Source organism: Hyla sarda, unplaced genomic scaffold, assembly GCF_029499605.1.
Source record: "Hyla sarda isolate aHylSar1 unplaced genomic scaffold, aHylSar1.hap1 scaffold_2298, whole genome shotgun sequence".
In the NCBI taxonomy this organism is placed as follows: domain Eukaryota; kingdom Metazoa; phylum Chordata; class Amphibia; order Anura; family Hylidae; genus Hyla; species Hyla sarda.
The window spans coordinates 15,795-43,731 of NW_026608978.1; the positions used below are offsets into that span (position 1 = coordinate 15,795).

The 27,937-nt window shown below is 53.6% G+C and overlaps 1 protein-coding gene across 1 annotated transcript; it reads right to left on the reverse strand.

Moving 5' to 3' along the window:
- Window positions 1-115: 115 nt before the first annotated feature.
- TLN1 (talin 1) lies at window positions 116-27,937 on the reverse strand (the record flags this gene model as incomplete). Its single annotated transcript, XM_056553048.1, is given in 22 exon segments — window positions 116-928; window positions 1,206-1,331; window positions 1,413-1,595; window positions 1,673-1,735; window positions 1,852-1,977; window positions 4,382-4,506; window positions 4,733-4,838; window positions 4,924-5,031; window positions 5,116-5,301; window positions 5,420-5,536; window positions 5,632-5,757; window positions 6,139-6,322; window positions 6,418-6,584; window positions 9,108-9,254; window positions 12,276-12,395; window positions 25,646-25,747; window positions 25,823-25,972; window positions 26,055-26,225; window positions 26,309-26,410; window positions 27,316-27,448; window positions 27,538-27,719; window positions 27,797-27,937. Coding segments are annotated over 22 exon segments (2,997 nt in total), but the record flags the coding sequence as incomplete, so codon positions are not given.

The window sequence follows — 27,937 nt, forward strand, 5'->3', positions numbered from 1 at the left end:
ACACCGGTACAGGAACTTAGTCCTCTTCCACGGAGGTCAGATGTGCAGTCACCTCCTTCCTCCGACCGATTCCCTACCAAAAACAACAGTAATTAACCAAGACAAAAACCACCGCTCCGAGGTGAAGATATTTATTTGTGATAAGAGTTTTGGTGGAGCCATGGAGGTGAGCAGGCACAGAAGGTACCGCTCAGGGTCCATCAGAAGAGCATATAAAATTTCGACAAAATGCAAAATAAAAATAGATACTTTATATAGAAATGTAACAGGACGTCACGGGGGCGGAGCCTAGGAAGCACACAGCTCGGTAAGGACTAACGGTTTGATTGTGCACGGCACGTTCAGGCACTTATCGGCATGAAATAACACACAGACATCTGAGGTCACCAGTCACACAACGTTCGCTCCACCCCCCCTCCGAGCGCACTGGGGAGGGATGGCAGAAAAGGGAAAAGCAGCTGGAGATTAATACAGCATAGACAGGGCACAAATAAAGGCATTAGCCCCCGGCACAAGCCAGCGCCAAGGCAATAAGGCACCAACCAGTAAAAAACAAAACCGTTCGGCTGGGAACGGACAACATTCACACGCAACGCGGTCCGCTCCTCCTAGCTGGAGGCATCTGAGGAAGAAGATGAACATTGTGGCCCCGAGTCCCAGAGCGCCGGCTTCGTAGAGACTACTGAGGCCCCATGTGCAAGAGCGATTAGTGGGCAGGAGAAGCCGGTTAAGCCTCAGTAGTCGGGAAGAAGAGGTGCTGGATTAATGGCGTGAAGGGTGAGAAGAAGGAGTCAGCTCAGTTCTGAGAGTCCTCACGCAGCTCCGACGGCAGAAACTTATATTGCTGCTGCCTTATCATGGCCAGCTTCTTCCGCGCCTCCTCCAACTCTCGCTCCTTGCGCAACATTTCTTCCTGAGCTGCAATAATCTGCAACGCAAGAACGGGATTTAAGGATTGACCATTAGATGACCCTAAAGTAGAGGATCTAGGCCAATGGTGACCAAACTGTGGACCTACAACTACTGCAAAACTACGACTGCCAGCATGCCTGGACAGCCAACGGCTGTCCAGGCATGCTGGCAGTTGTAGTTTTGCAACATCTGTTTCGACACCACTGGTCTAGGCGATGACTTGGTCCCAGGGTTGGTCTCTAGTCTGGTGGGATCTGCAGTAGTCCAACCCAGATGAAGTGCCGCCATCTTACCTGTGCAATGCCTCCTACCATCCTCTCCTTCACCACCACCGTTTCGTCGTATTCTTGGAACGCTGCCGCTTTCTGAGCGGCTTTCACGAGGTTGTCGGACGCCCTCTTCACGGCGTTTCCTGCCACCTGCACAGACACAAGATGATCAGAGGTGAGGGCCCCTTCAACGTTACGGGTCACATCAGTGTCCTCAACTCCAACACTCACCTGAAGTCTCTTCATGGCCTCCGAATCATGGTCGGCTTTCACCTTACAAGCCACAAGTAACTGAGCCGTAGACGCGGCCACCTGCTTAGCCGACGAGATCAGCTTCTCCTCGCTGGCGTGGCCCTGGACTGCAGAGTTGGCCGCCTCACATAAGTTACTGGTAGCGGCGGCCACCATCCTGGCCTGAGGGGGCAAAACGACACATTAGGTCTGAACGCTGCAGAGCTCCGGGACCTCCAATTATCTTCTCAAATACTTACGGCTGAGATGAGACCCTGCGACCACTGTCCGTCATCTACTGCATTAGCCGGGATCGCGCCAACCTGTGGAAGAAAACCAAAAGTTCTTTGTGTGATGGAAGAATCCAAAGCCGAGAAAACATGGAGAAAACATCTGCAATAATCCTCTGGGGAGGAACAAGAGAGAAGGAAAAACCCACCTTGCCCTGGGCCACAAGCTCTCTCTGGGCTGCAGATGCCGCCTTCACAAGGGCACTGGTGGCTGCCGCAATGGACTTCGCTGCCTCCAGGATCTGCTCCTCAAAGTTCAAGCTCTCATCCGCCTGCTGTAAAGACAAAGAGTCACAATGAGTCAAAACGACTGACACAGGAAACACACGACAATGAGTATGACCGAGCCCGGGAAAGACACCACAATGAGTATGACCGAGCCCGGGAAAGACACCACAATGAGTATGACCGAGCCCGGGAAAGACACCACAATGAGTATGACCGAGCCCAGGAAAGACATCACAATGAGTATGACTGAGCCCGGGAAAGACACCACAATGAGTATGACCGAGCCCGGGAAAGACATCACAATGAGTATGACCGAGCCCGGGAAAGACACCACAATGAGTATGACCGAGCCCGGGAAAGACACCACAATGAGTATGACCGAGCCCGGGAAAGACACCACAATGAGTATGACCGAGCCCGGGAAAGACATCACAATGAGTATGACAGAGCCCGGAAAAGACATCACAATGAGTATGACCGAGCCCGGGAAAGACATCACAATGAGTATGACCGAGCCCGGAAAAGACACCACAATGAGTATGACCGAGCCCGGGAAAGACATCACAATGAGTATGACCGAGCCCGGGAAAGACATCACAATGAGTATGACCGAGCCCGGGAAAGACATCACAATGAGTATGACCGAGCCCGGGAAAGACATCACAATGAGTATGACCGAGCCCGGGAAAGACATCACAATGAGTATGACCGAGCCCGGGAAAGACACCACAATAAGTATGACCGAGCACGGGAAAGACATCACAATAAGTATGACCGAGCCCGGGAAAGACATCACAATGAGTATGACCGAGCCCGGGAAAGACATCACAATGAGTATGACCGAGCCCGTAAAAGACACCACAATGAGTATGACAGAGCCCGGGAAAGACACCACAATGAGTATGACCGAGCCCGGGAAAGACATCACAATGAGTATGACCGAGCCCGGGAAAGACATCACAATGAGTATGACCGAGCCCGGAAAAGACACCACAATGAGTATGACCGAGCCCGGGAAAGACATCACAATGAGTATGACCGAGCCCGGGAAAGACATCACAATGAGTATGACCGAGCCCGGGAAAGACATCACAATGAGTATGACCGAGCCCGGGAAAGACATCACAATGAGTATGACCGAGCCCGGGAAAGACATCACAATGAGTATGACCGAGCCCGTAAAAGACACCACAATGAGTATGACAGAGCCCGGGAAAGACACCACAATGAGTATGACCGAGCCCGGGAAAGACATCACAATGAGTATGACCGAGCCCGGGAAAGACATCACAATAAGTATGACCGAGCCCGGGAAAGACATCACAATGAGTATGACCGAGCCCGGGAAAGACATCACAATGAGTATGACCGAGCCCGTAAAAGACACCACAATGAGTATGACAGAGCCCGGGAAAGACACCACAATGAGTATGACCGAGCCCGGGAAAGACATCACAATGAGTATGACCGAGCCCGGGAAAGACACCACAATGAGCATGACCGAGCCCGGGAAAGACACCACAATGAGTATGACCGAGCCCGGGAAAGACATCACAATGAGTATGACCGAGCCCGGAAAAGACATCACAATAAGTATGACCGAGCCCGGGAAAGACATCACAATGAGTATGACCGAGCCCGGGAAAGACATCACAATGAGTATGACCGAGCCCGTAAAAGACACCACAATGAGTATGACAGAGCCCGGGAAAGACACCACAATGAGTATGACCGAGCCCGGGAAAGACATCACAATGAGTATGACCGAGCCCGGGAAAGACATCACAATGACTATGACCGAGCCCGGAAAAGACACCACAATGAGTATGACCGAGCCCGGAAAAGACATCACAATGAGTATGACCGAGCCCGGGAAAGACACCACAATGAGTATGACCGAGCCCAGGAAAGACACCACAATGAGCATGACCAAGCCCGGGAAAGACACCACAATGAGCATGACCGAGACCGGGAAAGACACCACAATGAGCATGACCGAGACCGGGAAAGACACAACAAAACAATGAGCATGACCGAGCCAGGGAAAGACACCACAATGAGCATGACCGAGCCCGGGAAAGACACCACAATGAGTATGACCGAGCCCGGGAAAGACACCACAATGAGTATGACCGAGCCCGGGAAAGACACCACAATGAGTATGACCGTGCCCGGGAAAGACATCACAATGAGTATGACCGAGCCCGGAAAAGACACCACAATGACTATGACCGAGCCCGGAAAAGACACCACAATGAGTATGACCGAGCCCGGAAAAGACATCACAATGAGTATGACCGAGCCCGGGAAAGACACCACAATGAGCATGACCGAGCCCAGGAAAGACACCACAATGTGTATAAGTCTCACTCTGGTCAGCTTGGGAATCAGATATTTAGGGGTCTTACCCCCGGACCTGTGGTCAGCTGACAGTTTTGGCCTTAGAGTTACCTTGGGTTTGGCGCGAGGTTTCAGCTGTTCCAGCTTTTTGGCTGCTGCCTCTATGGCGGCTGCAGCTCCCAGCAATTCATTCTCTGCAATAACTGTGGGGTCTTCAGGGTCCACCCATTCAGTACCTGTTCACATTGAAGAATGCAAGAAAAAAAGACAAAACAAAAAGGGTCAATTATTCAATAATGGATTTGGAGACAAAACTATAAATATGGCACAGTACACATGGCGGCACAGTACACATGGCGGCACAGTACACAAGGCGGCACAGTACACATGGAGGCACAGTATATACATGACTGCACAGTACACACGGCGGCACAGTACACACGGCGGCACAGTATATGGCACCTTTCATGGCCTCCGCAGCCTGGATGAGCTCCGTCACAGACCCGGCCACTTGCTTGGAGTATCCAGCCAGATGCTGCTTGAGGTCAGAGCTCGGCTTCTGAAGGATCTGTGTGGACAGAACATGAGAGAGATGAGACCAAGGACACCGGCCACACGTGGCAGCTCTGTTACCATTACCATGCCGCACTTACCACCAGCACATGGTCCAGCAGCTGCAGATAGCCTGTGGCACATTCCTTCCCAAACCTCATGGCTCGGATGCGCACGTCTGGGCTCACTTCCGGGTGGTAGGCGGCTTCCTGTAACAGAGGAGACACAGCAGCCATTACAAAGCTTCACTTCTCACGTGGCCTTCACCCCTCCATGTTTTACATGACCCGCACCTTGCACGAACGCAGCATGTCCGCAATAGCCCGGCGGCTCAGATTGGCCGTGGCAATGACGTCTTCCTGACGGCACGAGTTTCCAGCGGCAACAGCTTTGGCGGTGGCCATAGTGATGCCTTTGGTCGTACGAATGAAATCCTCTGGGGTGGAGGTCTGTGGAGGCGGGTCCAGCGAGGTGAAAACCTAAATCAGAAGAGAGATGGGGCATGTGTTACAACAAAAAAAAAAAAGACGACAATAGGAAATAAGAAGTAAAGTGTCCCCCATATTACTGATCCCTTCACTATGACCCCCGACTCACCGCAAGCTCCTGCCTTATATGTTCTATTGTGGCCTCCAGAGCTCTGGTCCCCTTCGTGGCCTCGTCTTCCACGGCTTTCACGGTTTTTAGGAGAGATGTCACGTTAGTCACCATGACCTGAAACGACAATAACAGTGATGACCTCAAGAGTCAACAGCCGTGTGGGCTCCATGGTCGGACCCTTATTCAGAGGCCAACTGGAGGTCACTAACCTTAGCGGAATTCTTTAGCTGGTAGACAGAGGGGTCATCGCTGGACTTGCCGGCCGCAGCCTTGGTGGCGCTGATCAGATCGCCCAGGGCCTTAGCCACATCCTTCACTGCATTGATAAGAACCACCTGTGGGAAAGCATGAAACATGGCAGTCAGGGGATGCAGGAGGGAGAGGGGGGGCACATCCTGGAGTATAGGGGGCACATCCTGGAGTATAGGGGGCATAGGGCAGTCACTGAAGCCCGGGGGGAATGTGCGGGGTATTTGTCTTCATCACAGTAGTCCTATTTATGTGTAAAGCTTTGACCAGCAACAAGTAAAACACGGCCGGTTACATGACGTGGGGGACGCCATGTGACTAGCCGTATTTTACATGTTGCTGGTCAAAGCTTTACACACAAAGGTTTATGGAACTTTCTGTGATCTGGGAAAGCTTGGTCTGAAGCTCCTCCACTCACACAGATCCCAGATACCACAATTAATTTCCTGGGCAGGATCCAGCTTTACCTGAGTCTCTGGGTCGTCAGATCCCAGACTGGCAGCACCAAGCTTTACGTTCTCCGCTAGTCGTGTTATGGTCATCACGGATGATTGCGCGGCCTGGGCCAGCTTCTCTTGACTGGACGTTGCGTTCTGTACCAAGACCTTTGTGTCCTCTACCAAGGCTTTAGCCGTCTTCAGGATGCCCTCACTGGTAAATAGCAGGAAACACAGGGTCACACAGGGTGTACACCTCCCTCCAACATGGCGGCTGCTCACTAAATATCAGGATAAATCACTGCTCACCGGTGATCTGCAAACGTCTCTGCGTTCTCTCTGTTCAATGTTCCTGCTGTGGCAAACATTATGGTGGTGTCCAAATCAGCAATGATCCCAGACACAGCGCTGGCAGCAGTGATACAGGCCTGAGTGCCACGGTTACCAGCCTGGAGGGCGGCCAACACGTGAGATACCTAAGAGCAAGAACAAGGGGGTCACACATCACTATCCTACTGATCGTGGGGGACACGGAGGGGGGGGTCACACATCACTACCCTACTGATCGTGGGGGACACGGCAGGGGAGGGGGGGGTCACACATCACTATCCTACTGATCGTGGGGGACACGGCGGGGGGGGGGGGGGGGTAACACATCACTACCCTACTGATCGTGGGGGACACGGCGGGGGGGGGGGGGGGGGGTAACACATCACTATCCTACTGATCGTGGGGGACACGGCAGGGTGGGGGTCACACATCACTACCCTACTGATCGTGGGGGACACGGCAGGGGAGGTCACACATCACTATCCTACTGATCGTGGGGGACACGGCAGGGGAGGGGGGGGGTAACACATCACTATCCTACTGATCGTGGGGGAAACGGCAGGGGAGGGGAGGGTCACACATCACTACCCTACTGATCGTGGGGGACACGGCGGGGGGGTAACACATCACTATCCTACTGATCGTGGGAGACACGGAGGGGGGGTCACACATCACTATCCTACTGATCGTGGGGGACACGGAGGGGGGGGTCACACATCACTACCCTACTGATCGTGGGGGACACGGCAGGGGAGGGGGGGGTCACACATCACTATCCTACTGATCGTGGGGGACACGGCGGGGGGGGGGGGTAACACATCACTATCCTACTGATCGTGGGGGACACGGCAGGGTGGGGGTCACACATCACTACCCTACTGATCGTGGGGGACACGGCGGGGGGTAACACATCACTATCCTACTGATCGTGGGGGACACGGCAGGGGAGGGGGGGTCACACATCACTATCCTACTGATCGTGGGGGACACGGCAGGGGAGGGGGGGTCACACATCACTATCCTACTGATCGTGGGGGACACGGCAGGGGAGGGGGGTCACACATCACTACCCTACTGATCGTGGGGGACACGGCAGGGGAGGGGGGGGTCACACATCACTATCCTACTGATCGTGGGGGACACGGCAGGGGAGGGGGGGTCACACATCACTATCCTACTGATCGTGGGGGACACGGCAGGGGAGGGGGGGTCACACATCACTATCCTACTGATCGTGGGGGACACGGCAGGGGAGGGGGGGGTCACACATCACTACCCTACTGATCGTGGGGGACACGGCAGGGGAGGGGGGGGTCACACATCACTATCCTACTGATCGTGGGGGACACGGCGGGGGGGGGGGGGGTGTAACACATCACTATCCTACTGATCGTGGGGGACACGGCGGGGGGGGGGGGGGTGTAACACATCACTACCCTACTGATCGTGGGGGACACGGCGGGGGGGGGGTAACACATCACTATCCTACTGATCGTGGGGGACACGGCAGGGTGGGGGTCACACATCACTACCCTACTGATCGTGGGGGACACGGAGGGGGGGGGGTCACACATCACTATCCTACTGATCGTGGGGGACACGGCAGGGGAGGGGGGGGTCACACATCACTATCCTACTGATCGTGGGGGACACGGCAGGGGAGGGGGGGTCACACATCACTATCCTACTGATCGTGGGGGACACGGCAGGGGAGGGGGTCACACATCACTATCCTACTGATCGTGGAGGACACGGCAGGGTGGGGGGGGGTCACACATCACTATTCTACTGATCGTGGGGGACACGGCAGGGGAGGGGGTCACACATCACTATCCTACTGATCGTGGAGGACACGGCGGGCGGGGGGCACACATCACTATCCTACTGATCGTGGGGGACACGGAGGGGGGGGGTCACACATCACTATCCTACTGATCGTGGGGGACACGGAGGGGGGGGGTCACACATCTCTATCCTACTGATCATGGAGGACACGGCAGGGTGGGGTCACACATCACTATCCTACTGATCGTGGGGGACACGGCAGGGACGGGGGGTCACACATCACTATCCTACTGATCGTGGGGGACACGGCAGGGGAGGGGGGGTCACATCACTATACTACTAATCATGGGGGACACGGCAGGGTGGGGGTCACACATCACTATCCTACTGATCGTGGGGGACACGGCAGGGGAGGGGGGGTCACACATCACTATCCTACTGATCGTGGGGGACACGGCAGGGTGGGGGGGGTCACACATCACTATTCTACTGATCGTGGGGGACACGGCAGGGTGGGGGTCACACATCACTATCCTACTGATCGTGGGGGACACGGCAGGGTGGGGGTCACACATCACTATCCTACTGATCGTGGGGGACACGGAGGGGGGGGGTCACACATCTCTATCCTACTGATCGTGGGGGACACGGAGGGGGGGGGGGGGTCACACATCACCATCCTACTGATCGTGGGGGACACGGCAGGGTGGGGGTCACACATCACCATCCTACTGATCGTGGGGGACACGGCAGGGTGGGGTCACACATCACTATCCTACTGATCGTGGGGGACACGGCAGGGTGGGGGTCACACATCACTATCCTACTGATCGTGGGGGACACGGCAGGGTGGATGGGGGGGGGTCTCTCCACCATGCACTTACCTTCTCAGACACCAGCCGTGCACAGTCGATCAGTTCTCTCTTGGTGTAGTTGTCTGTCGGGCAGCACTGGAGGGCACCGGCTTTAGTGACCAACTGGGAGCAGCCATGGCCGAGGTCTTGTACCCGCTGCTTAATGTGGGATCCAATCTAAAAGCAGATAAATAAGATGACGATGAATCACATGAGAGGACAGGACCATGGGGCAGATGACGGTGAATCACATGAGAGGACAGGACCATGGGGCAGATGACGGTGAATCACATGAGAGGACAGGACCATGGGGCAGATGACGGTGAATCACACAGGAGGACAGGACCATGGGGCAGATGACGGTGAATCACATGGGAGGACAGGACCATGGGGCAGATGACGGTGAATCACACAGGAGGACAGGACCATGGGGCAGATGACGGTGAATCACATGGGAGGACAGGACCATGGGGCAGATGACGGTGAATCACACATGAGGACAGGACCATGGGGCAGATGACTCAGTGAGATGGTGGTGAATCACATGGCAGGACAGTAAGACCATGGGGCAGATGACTCAGTGAGATGACGGTGAATCACATGGGAGGACAGGACCATGGGGCAGATGACTCAGTGAGATGACGGTGAATAACATGGGAGGACAGGACCATGGGGCAGATGACGGTGAATCACATGGGAGGACAGGACCATGGGGCAGATGACGGTGAATCACATGGGAGGACAGGACCATGGGGCAGATGACTCAGTGAGATGATGGTGAATCACACAGGAGGACAGGACCATGGGGCAGATGACTCAGTGAGATGACGGTGAATCACATAGGAGGACAGGACCATGGGGCAGATGACTCAGTGAGATGACTGTGAATCACACAGGAGGACAGGACCATGGGGCAGATGACTCAGTGAGATGACGGTGAATCACACGGGAGGACAGGACCATGGGGCAGATGACTCAGTGAGATGATGGTGAATCACATGGGAGGACAGGACCATGGGGCAGATGACTCAGTGAGATGACTGTGAATCACACAGGAGGACAGGACCATGGGGCAGATGACTTAGTGAGATGGCGGTGAATCACATAGGAGGACAGGACCATGGGGCAGATGACTCAGTGAGATGACGGTGAATCACATAGGATGACAGGACCATGGGGCAGATGACTCAGTGAGATGACGGTGAATCACATGGGAGGACAGGACCATGGGGCAGATGACTCAGTGAGATGACGGTGAATAACATGGGAGGACAGGACCATGGGGCAGATGACGGTGAATCACATGGGAGGACAGGACCATTGGGCAGATGACGGTGAATCACATGGGAGGACAGGACCATGGGGCAGATGACTCAGTGAGATGGCGGTGAATCACATAGGAGGACAGGGCCATGGGGCAGATGACTCAGTGAGATGAGGGTGAATCACATGAGAGGAAAGGACCATGGGGCAGATGACTCAGTGAGATGACGGTGAATCACACAGGAGGACAGGACCATGGGGCAGATGACTCAGTGAGATGACGGTGAATCACACGGGAGGACAGGACCATGGGGCAGATGACTCAGTGAGATGATGGTGAATCACATGGGAGGACAGGACCATGGGGCAGATGACTCAGTGAGATGACTGTGAATCACACAGGAGGACAGGACCATGGGGCAGATGACTTAGTGAGATGGCGGTGAATCACATAGGAGGACAGGACCATGGGGCAGATGACTCAGTGAGATGACGGTGAATCACACAGGAGGACAGGACCATGGGGCAGATGACTCAGTGAGATGACTGTGAATCACACAGGAGGACAGGACCATGGGGCAGATGACTTCGTGAGATGGCGGTGAATCACATAGGAGGACAGGACCATGGGGCAGATGACTCAGTGAGATGACGGTGAATCACATAGGATGACAGGACCATGGGGCAGATGACTCAGTGAGATGACGGTGAATCACACAGTAGGACAGGACCATGGGGCAGATGACTCAGTGAGATGATGGTGAATCACATGGGAGGACAGGACCATGGGGCAGATGACTCAGTGAGATGACGGTGAATCACACAGTAGGACAGGACCATGGGGCAGATGACTCAGTGAGATGACGGTGAATCACACAGTAGGACAGGACCATGGGCAGATGACTCAGTGAGATGATGGTGAATCACATGGGAGGACAGGACCATGGGGCAGATGACTCAGTGAGATGACGGTGAATCACATAGGACAGGACAGGACCATGGGGCAGATGACTCAGTGAGATGATGGTGAATCACATGGGAGGACAGGACCATGGGGCAGATGACTCAGTGAGATGACGGTGAATCACATGGGAGGACAGGACCATGGGGCAGATGACTCAGTGAGATGACGGTGAATCACATGGGTGGACAGGACCATGGGGCAGATGACTCAGTGAGATGATGGTGAATCACATGGGAGGACAGGACCATGGGGCAGATGACTCAGTAAGATGACGGTGAATCACATGAGAGGAAAGGACCATGGGGCAGATGACTCTGAGATGATGGTGAATCACATAGGAGGACAGGACCATGGGGCAGATGACTCAGTGAGATGACGGTGAATCACATGAGAGGGAAGGACCATGGGGCAGATGACTCAGTGAGATGACGGTGAATCACACAGGAGGACAGGACCATGGGGCAGATGACTCAGTGAGATGACGGTGAATCACACGGGAGGACAGGACCATGGGGCAGATGACTCAGTGAGATGACTGTGAATCACACAGGAGGACAGGACCATGGGGCAGATGACTCAGTGAGATGACGGTGAATCACACAGGAGGACAGGACCATGGGGCAGATGACTCAGTGAGAGGACGGTGAATAACATAGGGGGACAGGACCATGGGGCAGATGACTCAGTGAGATGATGGTGAATCACATAGGAGGACAGGACCATGGGGCAGATGACTCAGTGAGATGACGGTGAATCACACAGGAGGAAAGGACCATGGGGCAGATGACTCAGTGAGATGACGGTGAATCACACAGGAGGACAGGACCATGGGGCAGATGACTCAGTGAGAGGACGGTGAATAACATAGGATGACAGGACCATGGGGCAGATGACTCAGATGTTGGTGAATCACATGGGAGGACAGGACCATGGGGCAGATCCCCCTCCTCAGCACTGTCGGCACCTCTCACCTCCTCATTCTCCGCAGTCACAGACGCCGGTTTGGCTTCATGGGCGAGTTGTCCGTACTCCGTGGTGAGCTGATTGGCCAGGGTCCCCAGTTCATCAGGATTGGTTGTGGATTTTGTGACCTACAGGTATTTAGAAAACTCATTAATTCAGAGGAACAGTATAAATTTATGACTATAGGGGGCGCAACTAAAATACCCCAGGTAACTTATAACCTGATCCCAGTGACTACTGAGGAGAGGGCACACCCTGGACTATGGTAAGATACCACACAAGATAGTGAACATGGTGCCAGCCTGGTGTAAAACTCCAGTACTCACCATCTCCTGCACTATCATATATATAGTGAACATGGGGTCAGACTCCAGTACTCACCATCTCCTGCACTATCATATATATAGTGAACATGGGGTCAGACTCCAGTACTCACCATCTCCTGCACTATCATATATATATAGTGAACATGGGGTCAGACTCCAGTACTCACCATCTCCTGCACGATCATATATATATAGTGAACATGGTGTCAGATTCCAGTACTCACCATCTCCTGCACTATCATATATATAGTGAACATGGGGTCAGACTCCAGTACTCACCATCTCCTGCACTATCATATATATATAGTGAACATGGGGTCAGACTCCAGTACTCACCATCTCCTGCACTATAATATATATATATATATAGTGAACATGGGGTCAGACTCCAGTACTCACCATCTCCTACACTATCATATATATATATATATATATATATATATATAGTGAACATGGGGTCAGACTCCAGTACTCACCATCTCCAGTACTATCATATATAGTGAACATGGGGTCAGATTCCAGCACTCACCATCTCCTGCACTATCATATATATAGTGAACATGGGGTCAGACTCCAGTACTCACCATCTCCTGCACTATCATATATATAGTGAACATGGGGTCAGACTCCAGTACTCACCATCTCCTGCACTATCATATATATAGTGAACATGGGGTCAGACTCCAGTACTCACCATCTCCTGCACGATCATATATATATAGTGAACATGGTGTCAGATTCCAGTACTCACCATCTCCTGCACTATCATATATATAGTGAACATGGGGTCAGACTCCAGTACTCACCATCTCCTGCACTATCATATATATAGTGAACATGGGGTCAGACTCCAGTACTCACCATCTCCTGCACTATCATATATATCGTGAACATGGGGTCAGACTCCAGTACTCACCATCTCCTGCACTATCATATATATCGTGAACATGGTGTCAGATTCCAGTACTCACCATCTCCTGCACTATCATATATATAGTGAACATGGGGTCAGACTCCAGTACTCACCATCTCCTGCACTATCATATATATAGTGAACATGGGGTCAGACTCCAGTACTCACCATCTCCTGCACTATCATATATATCGTGAACATGGGGTCAGATTCCAGTACTCACCATCTCCTGCACTATCATATATATAGTGAACATGGGGTCAGACTCCAGTACTCACCATCTCCTGCACTATCATATATATAGTGAACATGGGGTCAGACTCCAGTACTCACCATCTCCTGCACTATCATATATATCGTGAACATGGGGTCAGATTCCAGCACTCACCATCTCCTGCACTATCATATATATATAGTGAACATGGTGTCAGATTCCAGTACTCACCATCTCCAGTACTATCATATATATAGTGAACATGGGGTCAGACTCCAGTACTCACCATCTCCTGCACTATCATATATATAGTGAACATGGGGTCAGACTCCAGTACTCACATCTCCTGCACTATCATATATATAGTGAACATGGGGTCAGAATTCCAGTACTCACTGGATGTTGCCGGGTAGATTTGGGTTTCCCGCAGCAGGACAGATGTTGTCGGGCTGATTTGGGTGTCCAGCAGCAGGACAGATGTTCCCGGGCAGATTTGGGTTTCCCGCTACAGGACAGATGTTCCCGGGCAGATTTGGGTCTCCAGCAGCAGGACAGATGTTATCGGGCAGATTTGGGTCTCCAGCAGCAGGACAGATGTTATCGGGCAGATTTGGGTCTCCAGCAGCAGGACAGATGTTGCCGGGTAGATTTGGGTCTCCAGCAGCAGGACAGATGTTCCCGGGTAGATTTGGGTCTCCAGCCGCAGGACAGATGTTGCCAGGTAGATTTGGTCACCAGCAGCAGGACAGATGTTAGCGGGTAGATTTGGTCACCAGCAGCAGGACAGATGTTGCCTGGCAGATTTGGGTGTCCAGCAGCAGGACAGATGTTCCCGGGTAGATTTGGTCACCAGCAGCAGGACAGATGTTACCGGGTAGATTTGGTCACCAGCAGCAGGACAGATGTTCCCGGGTAGATTTGGGTCACCAGCAGCAGGACAGATGTTACCTGGCAGATTTGGGTGTCCAGCAGCAGGACAGATGTTGCCGGGTAGATTTGGTCACCAGCAGCAGGACAGATGTTCCCGGGTAGATTTGGTCACCAGCAGCAGGACACATGTTACCGGGTAGATTTGGTCACCAGCAGCAGGACAGATGTTCCCGGGTAGATTTGGTCACCAGCAGCAGGACAGATGTTCCCGGGTAGATTTGGTCACCAGCAGCAAGACAGATGTTCCCGGGTAGATTTGGTCACCAGCAGCAGGACAGATGTTACCGGGTAGATTTGGGTCACCAGCAGCAGGACAGATGTTGCCGGGTAGATTTGGGTCTCCAGCAGCAGGACAGATGTTCCCGGGTAGATTTGGGTCTCCAGCAGCAGGACAGATGTTCCCGGGTAGATTTGGGTGTCCAGCAGCAGGACAGATGTTCCCGGGTAGATTTGGTCGTCCAGCAGCAGGACAGATGTTACCGGGTAGATTTCGGTCACCAGCAGCAAGACAGATGTTGCCTTGTAGATATGGGTCTCCAGCAGCAGGACAGATGTTACCGGGTAGATTTGGGTCTCCAGCAGCAGGACAGATGTTGCCGGGTAGATTTGGGTCTCCAGCAGCAGGACAGATGTTGCCGGGTAGATTTGGGTCTCCAGCAGCAGGACAGATGTTACCGGGTAGATTTGGGTGTCCAGCAGCAGGACAGATGTTCCCGGGTAGATTTGGTCACCAGCAGCAGGACAGATGTTCCCGGGTAGATTTGGTCACCAGCAGCAGGACAGATGTTCCCGGGTAGATTTGGTCACCAGCAGCAGGACAGATGTTCCCGGGTAGATTTGGTCACCAGCAGCAGGACAGATGTTACCGGGTAGATTTGGGTCACCAGCAGCAGGACAGATGTTGCCGGGTAGATTTGGGTCTCCAGCAGCAGGACAGATGTTCCCGGGTAGATTTGGGTGTCCAGCAGCAGGACAGATGTTACCGGGTAGATTTGGTCGCCCAGCAGCAGGACAGATGTTACCGGGTAGATTTGGTCGTCCAGCAGCAGGACAGATGTTACCGGGTAGATTTCGGTCACCAGCAGCAGGACAGATGTTGCCGGGTAGATTTGGGTCTCCAGCAGCAGGACAGATGTTGCCGGGTAGATTTGGGTCTCCAGCAGCAGGACAGATGTTGCCGGGTAGATTTGGGTCTCCAGCAGCAGGACAGATGTTGCCGGGTAGATTTGGGTCTCCAGCAGCAGGACAGATGTTACCGGGTAGAATTGGTCACCAGCAGCAGGACAGATGTTACCGGGTAGATTTGGGTGTACAGCAGCAGGACAGATGTTCCCGGGTAGATTTGGTCGTCCAGCAGCAGGACAGATGTTCCCGGGTAGATTTGGTCACCAGCAGCAGGACAGATGTTGCCGGGTAGATTTGGTCACCAGCAGCAGGACAGATGTTGCCGGGTAGATTTGGTCACCAGCAGCAGGACAGATGTTGCCGGGTAGATTTGGGTCACCAGCAGCAGGACAGATGTTACCGGGTAGATTTGGGTCACCAGCAGCAGGACAGATGTTGCCGGGTAGATTTGGGTCACCAGCAGCAGGACAGATGTTACCGGGTAGATTTGGGTCACCAGCAGCAGGACAGATGTTGCCGGGTAGATTTGGGTCACCAGCAGCAGGACAGATGTTCCCGGGTAGATTTGGTCACCAGCAGCAGGACAGATGTTACCGGGTAGATTTCGGTCACCAGCAGCAGGACAGATGTTACCGGGTAGATTTCGGTCACCAGCAGCAGGACAGATGTTACCGGGTAGATTTGGTCACCAGCAGCAGGACAGATGTTGCCGGGTAGATTTGGGTCACCAGCAGCAGGACAGATGTTGCCGGGTAGATTTGGGTCACCAGCAGCAGGACAGATGTTGCCGGGTAGATTTGGTCACCAGCAGCAGGACAGATGTTCCCGGGTAGATTTGGGTGTCCAGCAGCAGGATAGATGTTACCGGGTAGATTTGGTCACCAGCAGCAGGACAGATGTTGCCGGGTAGATTTGGGTCTCCAGCAGCAGGACAGATGTTACCGGGTAGATTTGGTCACCAGCAGCAGGACAGATGTTCCCGGGTAGATTTGGGTGTCCAGCAGCAGGATAGATGTTACCGGGTAGATTTGGGTGTCCAGCAGCAGGACAGATGTTGCCGGGTAGATTTGGTCACCAGCAGGACAGATGTTGCCGGGTAGATTTCGGTCACCAGCAGCAGGACAGATGTTGCCGGGCAGATTTGGGTCTCCAGCAGCAGGACAGATGTTACGGGGTAGATTTGGGTGTCCAGCAGCAGGACAGATGTTACGGGGTAGATTTGGTCTCCAGCAGCAGGACAGATGTTCCCGGGTAGATTTGGTCACCAGCAGCAGGACAGATGTTACCGGGTAGATTTGGTCACCAGCAGCAGGACAGATGTTACCGGGTAGATTTGGTCATTAACAGCAGGACAGATGTTACCGGGTAGATTTGGTCACCAGCAGCAGGACAGATGTTGCCGGGTAGATTTGGTCACCAGCAGGACAGATGTTACCGGGTAGATTTCGGTCACCAGCAGCAGGACAGATGTTGCCGGGCAGATTTGGGTCTCCAGCAGCAGGACAGATGTTACGGGGTAGATTTGGGTGTCCAGCAGCAGGACAGATGTTACCGGGTAGAATTGGTCACCAGCAGCAGGACAGATGTTCCCGGGTAGATTTGGTCACCAGCAGCAGGACAGATGTTACCGGGTAGATTTGGTCACCAGCAGCAGGACAGATGTTACCGGGTAGATTTGGTCACCAGCAGCAGGACAGATGTTACCGGGTAGATTTGGTCACCAGCAGCAGGACAGATGTTACCGGGTAGATTTGGTCACCAGCAGCAGGACAGATGTTACCGGGTAGATTTGGTCATTAACAGCAGGACAGATGTTACCGGGTAGATTTGGTCACCAGCAGCAGGACAGATGTTGACGGGTAGATTTGGTCACCAGCAGCAGGACAGATGTTGCCGGGTAGATTTGGTCACCAGCAGCAGGACAGATGTTACCGGGTAGATTTGGGTCACCAGCAGCAGGACAGATGTTACCGGGTAGATTTGGGTCTCCAGCAGCAGGACAGATGTTGCCGGGTAGATTTGGTCACCAGCAGCAGGACAGATGTTACCGGGTAGATTTGGTCATTAACAGCAGGACAGATGTTACCGGGTAGATTTGGTCACCAGCAGCAGGACAGATGTTGCCGGGTAGATTTGGTCACCAGCAGCAGGACAGATGTTCCCGGGTAGATTTGGTCACCAGCAGCGGGACAGATGTTACCGGGTAGATTTGGTCATTAACAGCAGGACAGATGTTGCCGGGTAGATTTGGTCATTAACAGCAGGACAGATGTTGCCGGGTAGATTTGGTCATTAACAGCAGGACAGATGTTACCGGGTAGATTTGGTCATTAACAGCAGGACAGATGTTGCCGGGTAGATTTGGTCACCAGCAGCAGGACAGATGTTGCCGGGTAGATTTGGGTCTCCAGCAGCAGGACAGATGTTGCCGGGTAGATTTGGTCACCAGCAGCAGGACAGATGTTGCCGGGTAGATTTGGTCACCAGCAGCAGGACAGATGTTGCCGGGTAGATTTGGGTCTCCAGCAGCAGGACAGATGTTACCGGGTAGATTTGGTCATTAACAGCAGGACAGATGTTGCCGGGTAGATTTGGTCATTAACAGCAGGACAGATGTTGCCGGGTAGATTTGGTCATTAACAGCAGGACAGATGTTGCCGGGTAGATTTGGTCATTAACAGCAGGACAGATGTTGCCGGGAATATTTGGACCAAGTGTTAATTGGTCTCCTGGAAGTTTGGCAAGAAGTGGGGATAGATAGCGGGTACATGTCTGGAGCGGTGTCAGTTACCATCGCGGTGAAGCTGCCGGCCCGCCCGGCCTTTATCACAGTCTTTTATTAGGGGGTCGGTCACACAGGGCGGACAGTGAGTGGATTGGAAGAACTGGTGTTATAATGATTTATAACTTGGTTTATCATCTCCTGGAGTATTTACTGGGTTCAGTACGTTTGAGTATTTATTATTCTTTTATTCATTTAATAATAAATGTTTCTTATGTAAAGGACCGTGGCCTTTTATTTCCAAAATGGTGTCAGTGTCTTATTATAGTGGTACGTTTTTTGGGAAATTTGGGGGGCTTGAATTGCCATGTCATATATAGTGAACATGGTGCCGTTCTGGTGTCAGACTCCAGTACTCACCATCTCCAGCACTATCATAGTGAACATGGTGCCGGCCTGGGGTCAGACAGTACTCACCATCTCCTGAACTGTCATATATAGTGAACATGGTGCTGGCCTGGGGTCAGACAGTACTCACCATCTCCTGAACTGTCATATATAGTGAACATGGTGCCGGCCTGGGGTCAGACAGTACTCACCATCTCCTGAACTGTCATATATAGTGAACATGGTGCTGGCCTGGGGTCAGACAGTACTCACCATCTCCTGAACTGTCATATATAGTGAACATGGTGCCGGCCTGGGGTCAGACAGTACTCACCATCTCCTGAACTGTCATATATAGTGAACATGGTGCTGGCCTGGGGTCAGACAGTACTCACCATCTCCTGAACGGTCATATATAGTGAACATGGTGCCGGCCTGGGGTCAGACAGTACTCACCATCTCCTGAACAGTCATATATATAGTGAACATGGGGTCAGACTCCAGTACTCACCATCTCCTGCACTATCATATATATAGTGAACATGGGGTCAGAATTCCAGTACTCACTGGATGTTGCCGGGTAGATTTGGGTTTCCCGCAGCAGGACAGATGTTGTCGGGCTGATTTGGGTGTCCAGCAGCAGGACAGATGTTCCCGGGCAGATTTGGGTGTCCAGCAGCAGGACAGATGTTCCCGGGCAGATTTGGGTGTCCAGCAGCAGGACAGATGTTCCCGGGCAGATTTGGGTTTCCCGCTACAGGACAGATGTTCCCGGGCAGATTTGGGTTTCCCGCTACAGGACAGATGTTGCCGGGCAGATTTGGTCACCAGCAGCAGGACAGATGTTCCCGGGCAGATTTGGGTTTCCCGCTACAGGACAGATGTTGCCGGGCAGATTTGGGTCTCCAGCAGCAGGACAGATGTTATCGGGCAGATTTGGGTCACCAGCAGCAGGACAGATGTTCCCGGGTAGATTTGGTCACCAGCAGCAGGACAGATGTTCCCGGGTAGATTTGGTCACCAGCAGCAGGACAGATGTTCCCGGGTAGATTTGGTCACCAGCAGCAGGACAGATGTTACCGGGTAGATTTGGGTCACCAGCAGCAGGACAGATGTTGCCGGGTAGATTTGGGTCTCCAGCAGCAGGACAGATGTTACCGGGTAGATTTGGGTGTCCAGCAGCAGGACAGATGTTACCGGGTAGATTTGGTCGTCCAGCAGCAGGACAGATGTTACCGTGTAGATTTCGGTCACCAGCAGCAAGACAGATGTTGCCGGGTAGATTTGGGTCTCCAGCAGCAGGACAGATGTTGTCGGGTAGATTTGGGTCACCAGCAGCAGGACAGATGTTGCCGGGTAGATTTGGGTCACCAGCAGCAGGACAGATGTTGCCGGGTAGATTTGGGTCTCCAGCAGCAGGACAGATGTTACTGGGTAGATTTGGTCACCAGCAGCAGGACAGATGTTACCGGGTAGATTTGGGTGTCCAGCAGCAGGACAGATGTTCCCGGGTAGATTTGGTCGTCCAGCAGCAGGCAGATGTTCCCGGGTAGATTTGGTCACCAGCAGCAGGACAGATGTTGCCGGGTAGATTTGGTCACCAGCAGCAGGACAGATGTTGCCGGGTAGATTTGGTCACCAGCAGCAGGACAGATGTTGCCGGGTAGATTTGGGTCACCAGCAGCAGGACAGATGTTACCGGGTAGATTTGGGTCACCAGCAGCAGGACAGATGTTGCCGGGTAGATTTGGGTCACCAGCAGCAGGACAGATGTTACCGGGTAGATTTGGGTCACCAGCAGCAGGACAGATGTTGCCGGGTAGATTTGGGTCACCAGCAGCAGGACAGATGTTCCCGGGTAGATTTCGGTCACCAGCAGCAGGACAGATGTTACCGGGTAGATTTCGGTCACCAGCAGCAGGACAGATGTTACCGGGTAGATTTCGGTCACCAGCAGCAGGACAGATGTTGCCGGGTAGATTTGGGTCTCCAGCAGCAGGACAGATGTTGCCGGGTAGATTTGGGTCACCAATGTTGCCGGGTAGATTTGGTCACCAGCAGCAGGACAGATGTTGCCGGGTAGATTTGGGTCTCCAGCAGCAGGACAGATGTTGCCGGGTAGATTTGGGTCACCAGCAGCAGGACAGATGTTACGGGGTAGATTTGGTCACCAGCAGCAGGACAGATGTTACCGGGTAGATTTGGGTCTCCAGCAACAGGAAAGAGATGTTACCGGGTAGATATGGGTCTCCAGCAGCAGGACAGATGTTGCCGGGTAGATTTGGGTCTCCAGCAGCAGGATAGATGTTACCGGGTAGATTTGGTCACCAGCAGCAGGACAGATGTTGCCGGGTAGATTTGGTCATTAACAGCAGGACAGATGTTGCCGGGTAGATTTGGGTCTCCAGCAGCAGGACAGATGTTACCGGGTAGATTTGGTCACCAGCAGCAGGACAGATGTTCCCGGGTAGATTTGGGTGTCCAGCAGCAGGACAGCTGTTGCCGGGTAGATTTGGTCACCAGCAGGACAGAGGTTACCGGGTAGATTACGGTCACCAGCAGCAGGACAGATGTTGCCGGGCAGATTTGGGTCTCCAGCAGCAGGACAGATGTTACGGGGTAGATTTGGGTGTCCAGCAGCAGGACAGATGTTACGGGGTAGATTTGGTCACCAGCAGCAGGACAGATGTTCCCGGGTAGATTTGGTCACCAGCAGCAGGACAGATGTTACCGGGTAGATTTGGTCACCAGCAGCAGGACAGATGTTACCGGGTAGATTTAGTCACCAGCAGCAGGACAGATGTTACCGGGTAGATTTGGTCACCAGAAGCAGGACAGATGTTACCGGGTAGATTTGGTCACCAGCAGCAGGACAGATGTTGCCGGGTAGATTTGGGTCACCAGCAGCAGGACAGATGTTACCGGGTAGATTTGGTCACCAGCAGCAGGACAGATGTTGCCGGGTAGATTTGGTCACCAGCAGCAGGACAGATGTTGCCGGGTAGATTTGGTCACCAGCAGCAGGACAGATGTTACCGGGTAGATTTGGTCATTAACAGCAGGACAGATGTTGTCGGGTAGATTTGGTCACCAGCAGCAGGACAGATGTTACCGGGTAGATTTGGTCACCAGCAGCAGGACAGATGTTGCCGGGTAGATTTGGTCACCAGCAGCAGGACAGATGTTACCGGGTAGATTTGGTCACCAGCAGCAGGACAGATGTTGCCGGGTAGATTTGGTCACCAGCAGCAGGACAGATGTTGCCGGGTAGATTTGGGTCCCCAGCAGCAGGACAGATGTTCCCGGGTAGATTTGGTCACCAGCAGCAGGACAGATGTTCCCGGGTAGATTTGGGTCTCCAGCAGCAGGACAGATGTTACCGGATAGATTTGGTCACCAGCAGCAGGACAGATGTTACCGGGTAGATTTGGTCACCAGAAGCAGGACAGATGTTACCGGGTAGATTTGGTCACCAGCAGCAGGACAGATGTTGCCGGGTAGATTTGGGTCACCAGCAGCAGGACAGATGTTACCGGGTAGATTTGGTCACCAGCAGCAGGACAGATGTTCCCGGGTAGATTTGGGTCTCCAGCAGCAGGACAGATGTTACCGGGTAGATTTGGTCATTAACAGCAGGACAGATGTTGCCGGGTAGATTTGGTCATTAACAGCAGGACAGATGTTGCCGGGTAGATTTGGTCATTAACAGCAGGACAGATGTTGCCGGGTAGATTTGGTCATTAACAGCAGGACAGATGTTACCGGGTAGATTTGGGTCCCCAGCAGCAGGACAGATGTTACCGGGTAGATTTGGTCACCAGCAGCAGGACAGATGTTACCGGGTAGATTTGGTCACCAGCAGCAGGACAGATGTTGCCGGGTAGATTTGGTCACCAGCAGCAGGACAGATGTTGCCGGGTAGATTTGGGTCTCCAGCAGCAGGACAGATGTTACCGGGTAGATTTGGTCATTAACAGCAGGACAGAGGTTACCGGGTAGATTTGGTCATTAACAGCAGGACAGATGTTGCCGGGTAGATTTGGTCATTAACAGCAGGACAGATGTTGCCGGGTAGATTTGGTCATTAACAGCAGGACAGATGTTGCCGGGAATATTTGGACCAAGTGTTAATTGGTCTCCTGGAAGTTTGGCAAGAAGTGGGGATAGATAGCGGGTACATGTCTGGAGCGGTGTCAGTTACCATCGCGGTGAAGCTGCCGGTCCGCCCGGCCTTTATCACAGTCTTTTATTAGGGGGTCGGTCACACAGGGCGGACAGTGAGTGGATTGGAAGAACTGGTGTTATAATGATTTATAACTTGGTTTATCATCTCCTGGAGTATTTACTGGGTTCAGTACGTTTGAGTATTTATTATTCTTTTATTCATTTAATAATAAATGTTTCTTATGTAAAGGACCGTGGCCTTTTATTTCCAAAATGGTGTCAGTGTCTTATTATAGTGGTACGTTTTTTGGGAAATTTGGGGGGCTTGAATTGCCATGTCATATATAGTGAACATGGTGCCGTTCTGGTGTCAGACTCCAGTACTCACCATCTCCAGCACTATCATAGTGAACATGGTGCCGGCCTGGGGTCAGACAGTACTCACCATCTCCTGAACTGTCATATATAGTGAACATGGTGCTGGCCTGGGGTCAGACAGTACTCACCATCTCCTGAACTGTCATATATAGTGAACATGGTGCCGGCCTGGGGTCAGACAGTACTCACCATCTCCTGAACTGTCATATATAGTGAACATGGTGCTGGCCTGGGGTCAGACAGTACTCACCATCTCCTGCACTGTCATATATAGTGAACATGGTGCTGGCCTAGGGTCAGACAGTACTCACCATCTCCTGAACTGTCATATATAGTGAACATGATGCCGACCTGGGGTCAGACAGTACTCACCATCTCCAGCACTGTCATAGTGAACATGGTGCTGGCCTGGTGTCGAACAGTACTCACCATCTCCTGAACTGTCATATATAGTGAACAAAGCGCTGACCTGATCAGACAGTACTCACCATCTCCGGCACTATCATAGTGAACATGGTGCCTGCCTGGTGTCAGACAGTACTCACCATCTCCTGAACAGTCATATATAGTGAACAGGGTGCTGGCCTGGGGTCAGACAGTACTCACCATCTCCTGCACTGTCATATATAGTGAACATGGTGCCGGCCTGGGGTCAGACAGTACTCACCATCTCCGGCACTGTCATATATAGTGAACATGGTGCTGATCAGACCGTACTCACCATCTCCGGCACTGTCATAGTGAACATGGTGCCTGCCTGGGGTCAGACAGTACTCACCATCTCCTGCACTGTCATATATAGTCAACATGGTGCCGGCCTGGGGTCAGACAGTACTCACCATCTCCTGAACTGTCATATATAGTGAACATGGTACTGGCCTGGGGTCAGACAGTACTCACCATCTCCTGAATAGTCATATATAGTGAACATGGTGCTGACCTGGCATCAGACAGTACTCACTATCTCCGGCACTATCATAGTGAACATGGTGCCTGCCTGGGGTCAGACAGTACTCACCATCTCCTGCACTGTCATATATAGTCAACATGGTGCCGGCCTGGGGTCAGACAGTACTCACCATCTCCTGAACTGTCATATATAGTGAACATGGTGCTGGCCTGGGGTCAGACAGTACTCGCCATCTCCTGAACTGTCATATATAGTGAACATGGTGCCGGCCTGGGATCAGACAGTACTCACCATCTCCTGAACTGTCATATATAGTGAACATGGTGCCTGCCTGGGGTCAGACAGTACTCACCATCTCCTGAACTGTCATATATAGTGAACATGGTGCTGGCCTGGGGTCAGACAGTACTCGCCATCTCCTGCACTGTCATATATAGTGAACATGGTACTGGCCTGGGGTCAGACAGTACTCACCATCTCCTGAACAGTCATATATAGTGAACATGGCGCCTGCCTGGGGTCAGACAGTACTCACCATCTCCTGAACAGTTATATATAGAGAACATGGTGCTGACCTGGCATCAGACCGTACTCACCATCTCCGGCACTGTCATAGTGAACATGGTGCCTGCCTGGGGTCAGACAGTACTCACCATCTCCTGCACTGTCATATATAGTCAACATGGTGCCGGCCTGGGGTCAGACAGTAATCACCATCTCCTGCACTGTCATATATAGTGAACATGGTGCTGGCCTGGGGTCAGACAGTACTCACCATCTCCTGAACAGTCATATATAGTGAACATGGTGCTGACCTGGCATCAGACCGTACTCACCATCTCCGGCACTATCATAGTGAACATGGTGCCTGCCTGGGGTCAGACAGTACTCACCATCTCCTGAACTGTCATATATAGTGAACATGGTGCCGGCCTGGGATCAGACAGTACTCGCCATCTCCTGCACTGTCATATATAGTGAACATGGTGCCTGCCTGGGGTCAGACAGTACTCGCCATCTCCTGCACTGTCATATATAGTGAACATGGTGCCGGCCTGGGATCAGACAGTACTCGCCATCTCCGGCACTATCATAGTGAACATGGTGCCTGCCTGGTGTCAGACAGTACTCACCATCTCCTGAACAGTCATATATAGTGAACAAGGTGCTGACCTGGCATCAGACAGTACTTACCATCTCCTGAACTGTCATATATAGTGAACATGGTACTGGCCTGGGGTCAGACAGTACTCACCATCTCCTGAACGGTCATATATAGTGAACATGGTGCTGATCAGACAGTACTTACCATCTCTTGCACCGTTACTGCGATGGCTTTGGCCGTTTTCACCATGGTGGTCTGATAATCCACAAAGGACCCCTCTGGTTCTCCCATGTGCTGCTCATCCAGCTGTAGTGAGGGGTCAGATCAGTCATTATCATCATCCTCAATAATGGGCGCACACATCACATGACAGTCACTCACCTTATTGATGGCCTGAGTGATGGAGTCCACCATTCCCCCCACAGCACCTGCAGCGCTCGCCGCTTCATTAAAGGTCCCTGTCAGGTCGTCCACCGCTTCATGCATCATCTGAGCAGCTTCATCCAGAGCTTCCTGTGTGTGTGCCGCCACCTGCAACAACCAATGATGTGAACTCCCCCAGACTGTGCCCCCACTACACTGTGCCCTCAGATACACCGCCAGGCGTCCTCACCTTGGGGTTCCCTCCGGCTTCCTTGGCGGTGTAAAGCATCTGTAGGGCTGATTCCGCTAACGTCTTGCTCTGGTCCAACAGGTTCATCTGCTGCTGATGGTTGAGCGTCTTTGATGCGGCTCCAATAGCCGCGTGGGTCAATGGCTCGAAGTACTGCGCCATCTGCGACACCTGCGAGGGCGAAGAATGGATGATTGGGGAGAGGGAGGACAGGAAAGAGAAGACGATCACAAATCCACCGAGACAACACTCACCTTGTGTCCGAGCTGAGAGGAGTCGGCCCTCGCTGCTGCCGCCAGAGGTTCTATGAGGTTACTGATCTCCTGCACCGACGTCTGCATCTGGGTGTGCAGAGCCTGGAGGGAAAAGGACATGTAAGTGCAGCCCCGCGGACCCCCCGTCTGGCAGCCTCCACAACCCCCCGTCTGGCAGCCTCCACAACCCTCCGTCCGGCAGCCTCCACAACCCTCCGTCCGGCAGCCCCCACTATCCCCCCGTTTGGCAGCCCCCACTATCCCCCCCGCCCGACAGCCACCACTATCACCCCCGCCCGGCAGCCCCCACTATCCCCCCGTCCGGCAGCCCCCACTATCCCCCCGTCCGGCAGCCCCCACTATCCCCCCCGTCCGGCAGCCCCCACTATCCCCCCCGTCCGGCAGCCCCCACTATCCCCCCCGTCCGGCAGCCCCCACTATCCCCCCCGTCCGGCAGCCCCCACTATCCCCCCCCCGTCCGGCAGCCCCCACTATCCCCCCCGTCCGGCAGCCCCCACTATCCCCCCCCCGTCCGGCAGCCCCCACTATCCCCCCCCCGTCCGGCAGCCCCCACTATCCCCCCCCCGTCCGGCAGCCCCCACTATCCCCCCCCCGTCCGGCAGCCCCCACTATCCCCCCCCCGTCCGGCAGCCCCCACTATCCCCCCGTCCGGCAGCCCCCACTATCCCCCCGTCCGGCAGCCCCCACTATCCCCCGGTCCGGCAGCCCCCACTATCCCCCGGTCCGGCAGCCCCCACTATCCCCCGGTCCGGCAGCCCCCACTATCCCCCGGTCCGGCAGCCCCCACTATTCCCCCGTCCGGCAGCCCCCACTATCCCCCCGTCCGGCAGCCCCCACTATCGCCCCGTCCGACAGCCCCCACTATCGCCCCGTCCGGCAGCCCCCACTATCGCCCTGTCCGGCAGCCCCCACTATCCCCCCGTCTGGCAGCCCCCACTATCCCCCCGTCCGGCAGCCCCCACAACGCCCTGTCCGGCGGCACTCACCTCTTGGGATATCCTCTCCCGTGGGGCCAGCTGCTGACTGATGGCTTCTAGTGAGGCCTTGTCCAGTTCTCTCACCGCCTGGTTCAGGAGCTCGATGGCCTGATCACATTCCCTCTGACCCGGAGCTTTATCCCTGTAGGAAGACGACACGTGCAAGAACTAATCATAGTGCCAGGAAAACTAAGCTCCTCCCACTGCGGCAGCCTGGACCCTCCTCCTCACCTCATATTAGTGATGAGCTTCTTGATGGAGTCGGACACTGTGCGGGAGTGGCCGGCCAGCACTGACCACTGCGGAGGGTCCTTGGGGTTGGCAGCCAGAGAGCGTGCGGTCTGGATGAGGCCGGAGGAGCTCTCTAACATGGCCTGTGCCGAGCTGATAATGGGCTCCATGGCGCGGAGACCCTGAAACAGTCAACAAACCAAGAATAAGGGAAAGTGCGGAAACGTAACGCGGCTCCTCTACGAGTCTGTATCCTCACCTCGGGGGAAATCTGTGCCGGGACACTAGAAAACTCCGGATTGGAGGCGAAAGCGGTGAGGTTCTCAACGGCCTGGATCAGTGGCACCGTGGCATCGCGGCACTTCACCCGATTCTCATCATTAAACGCTCCGTCCAAAGC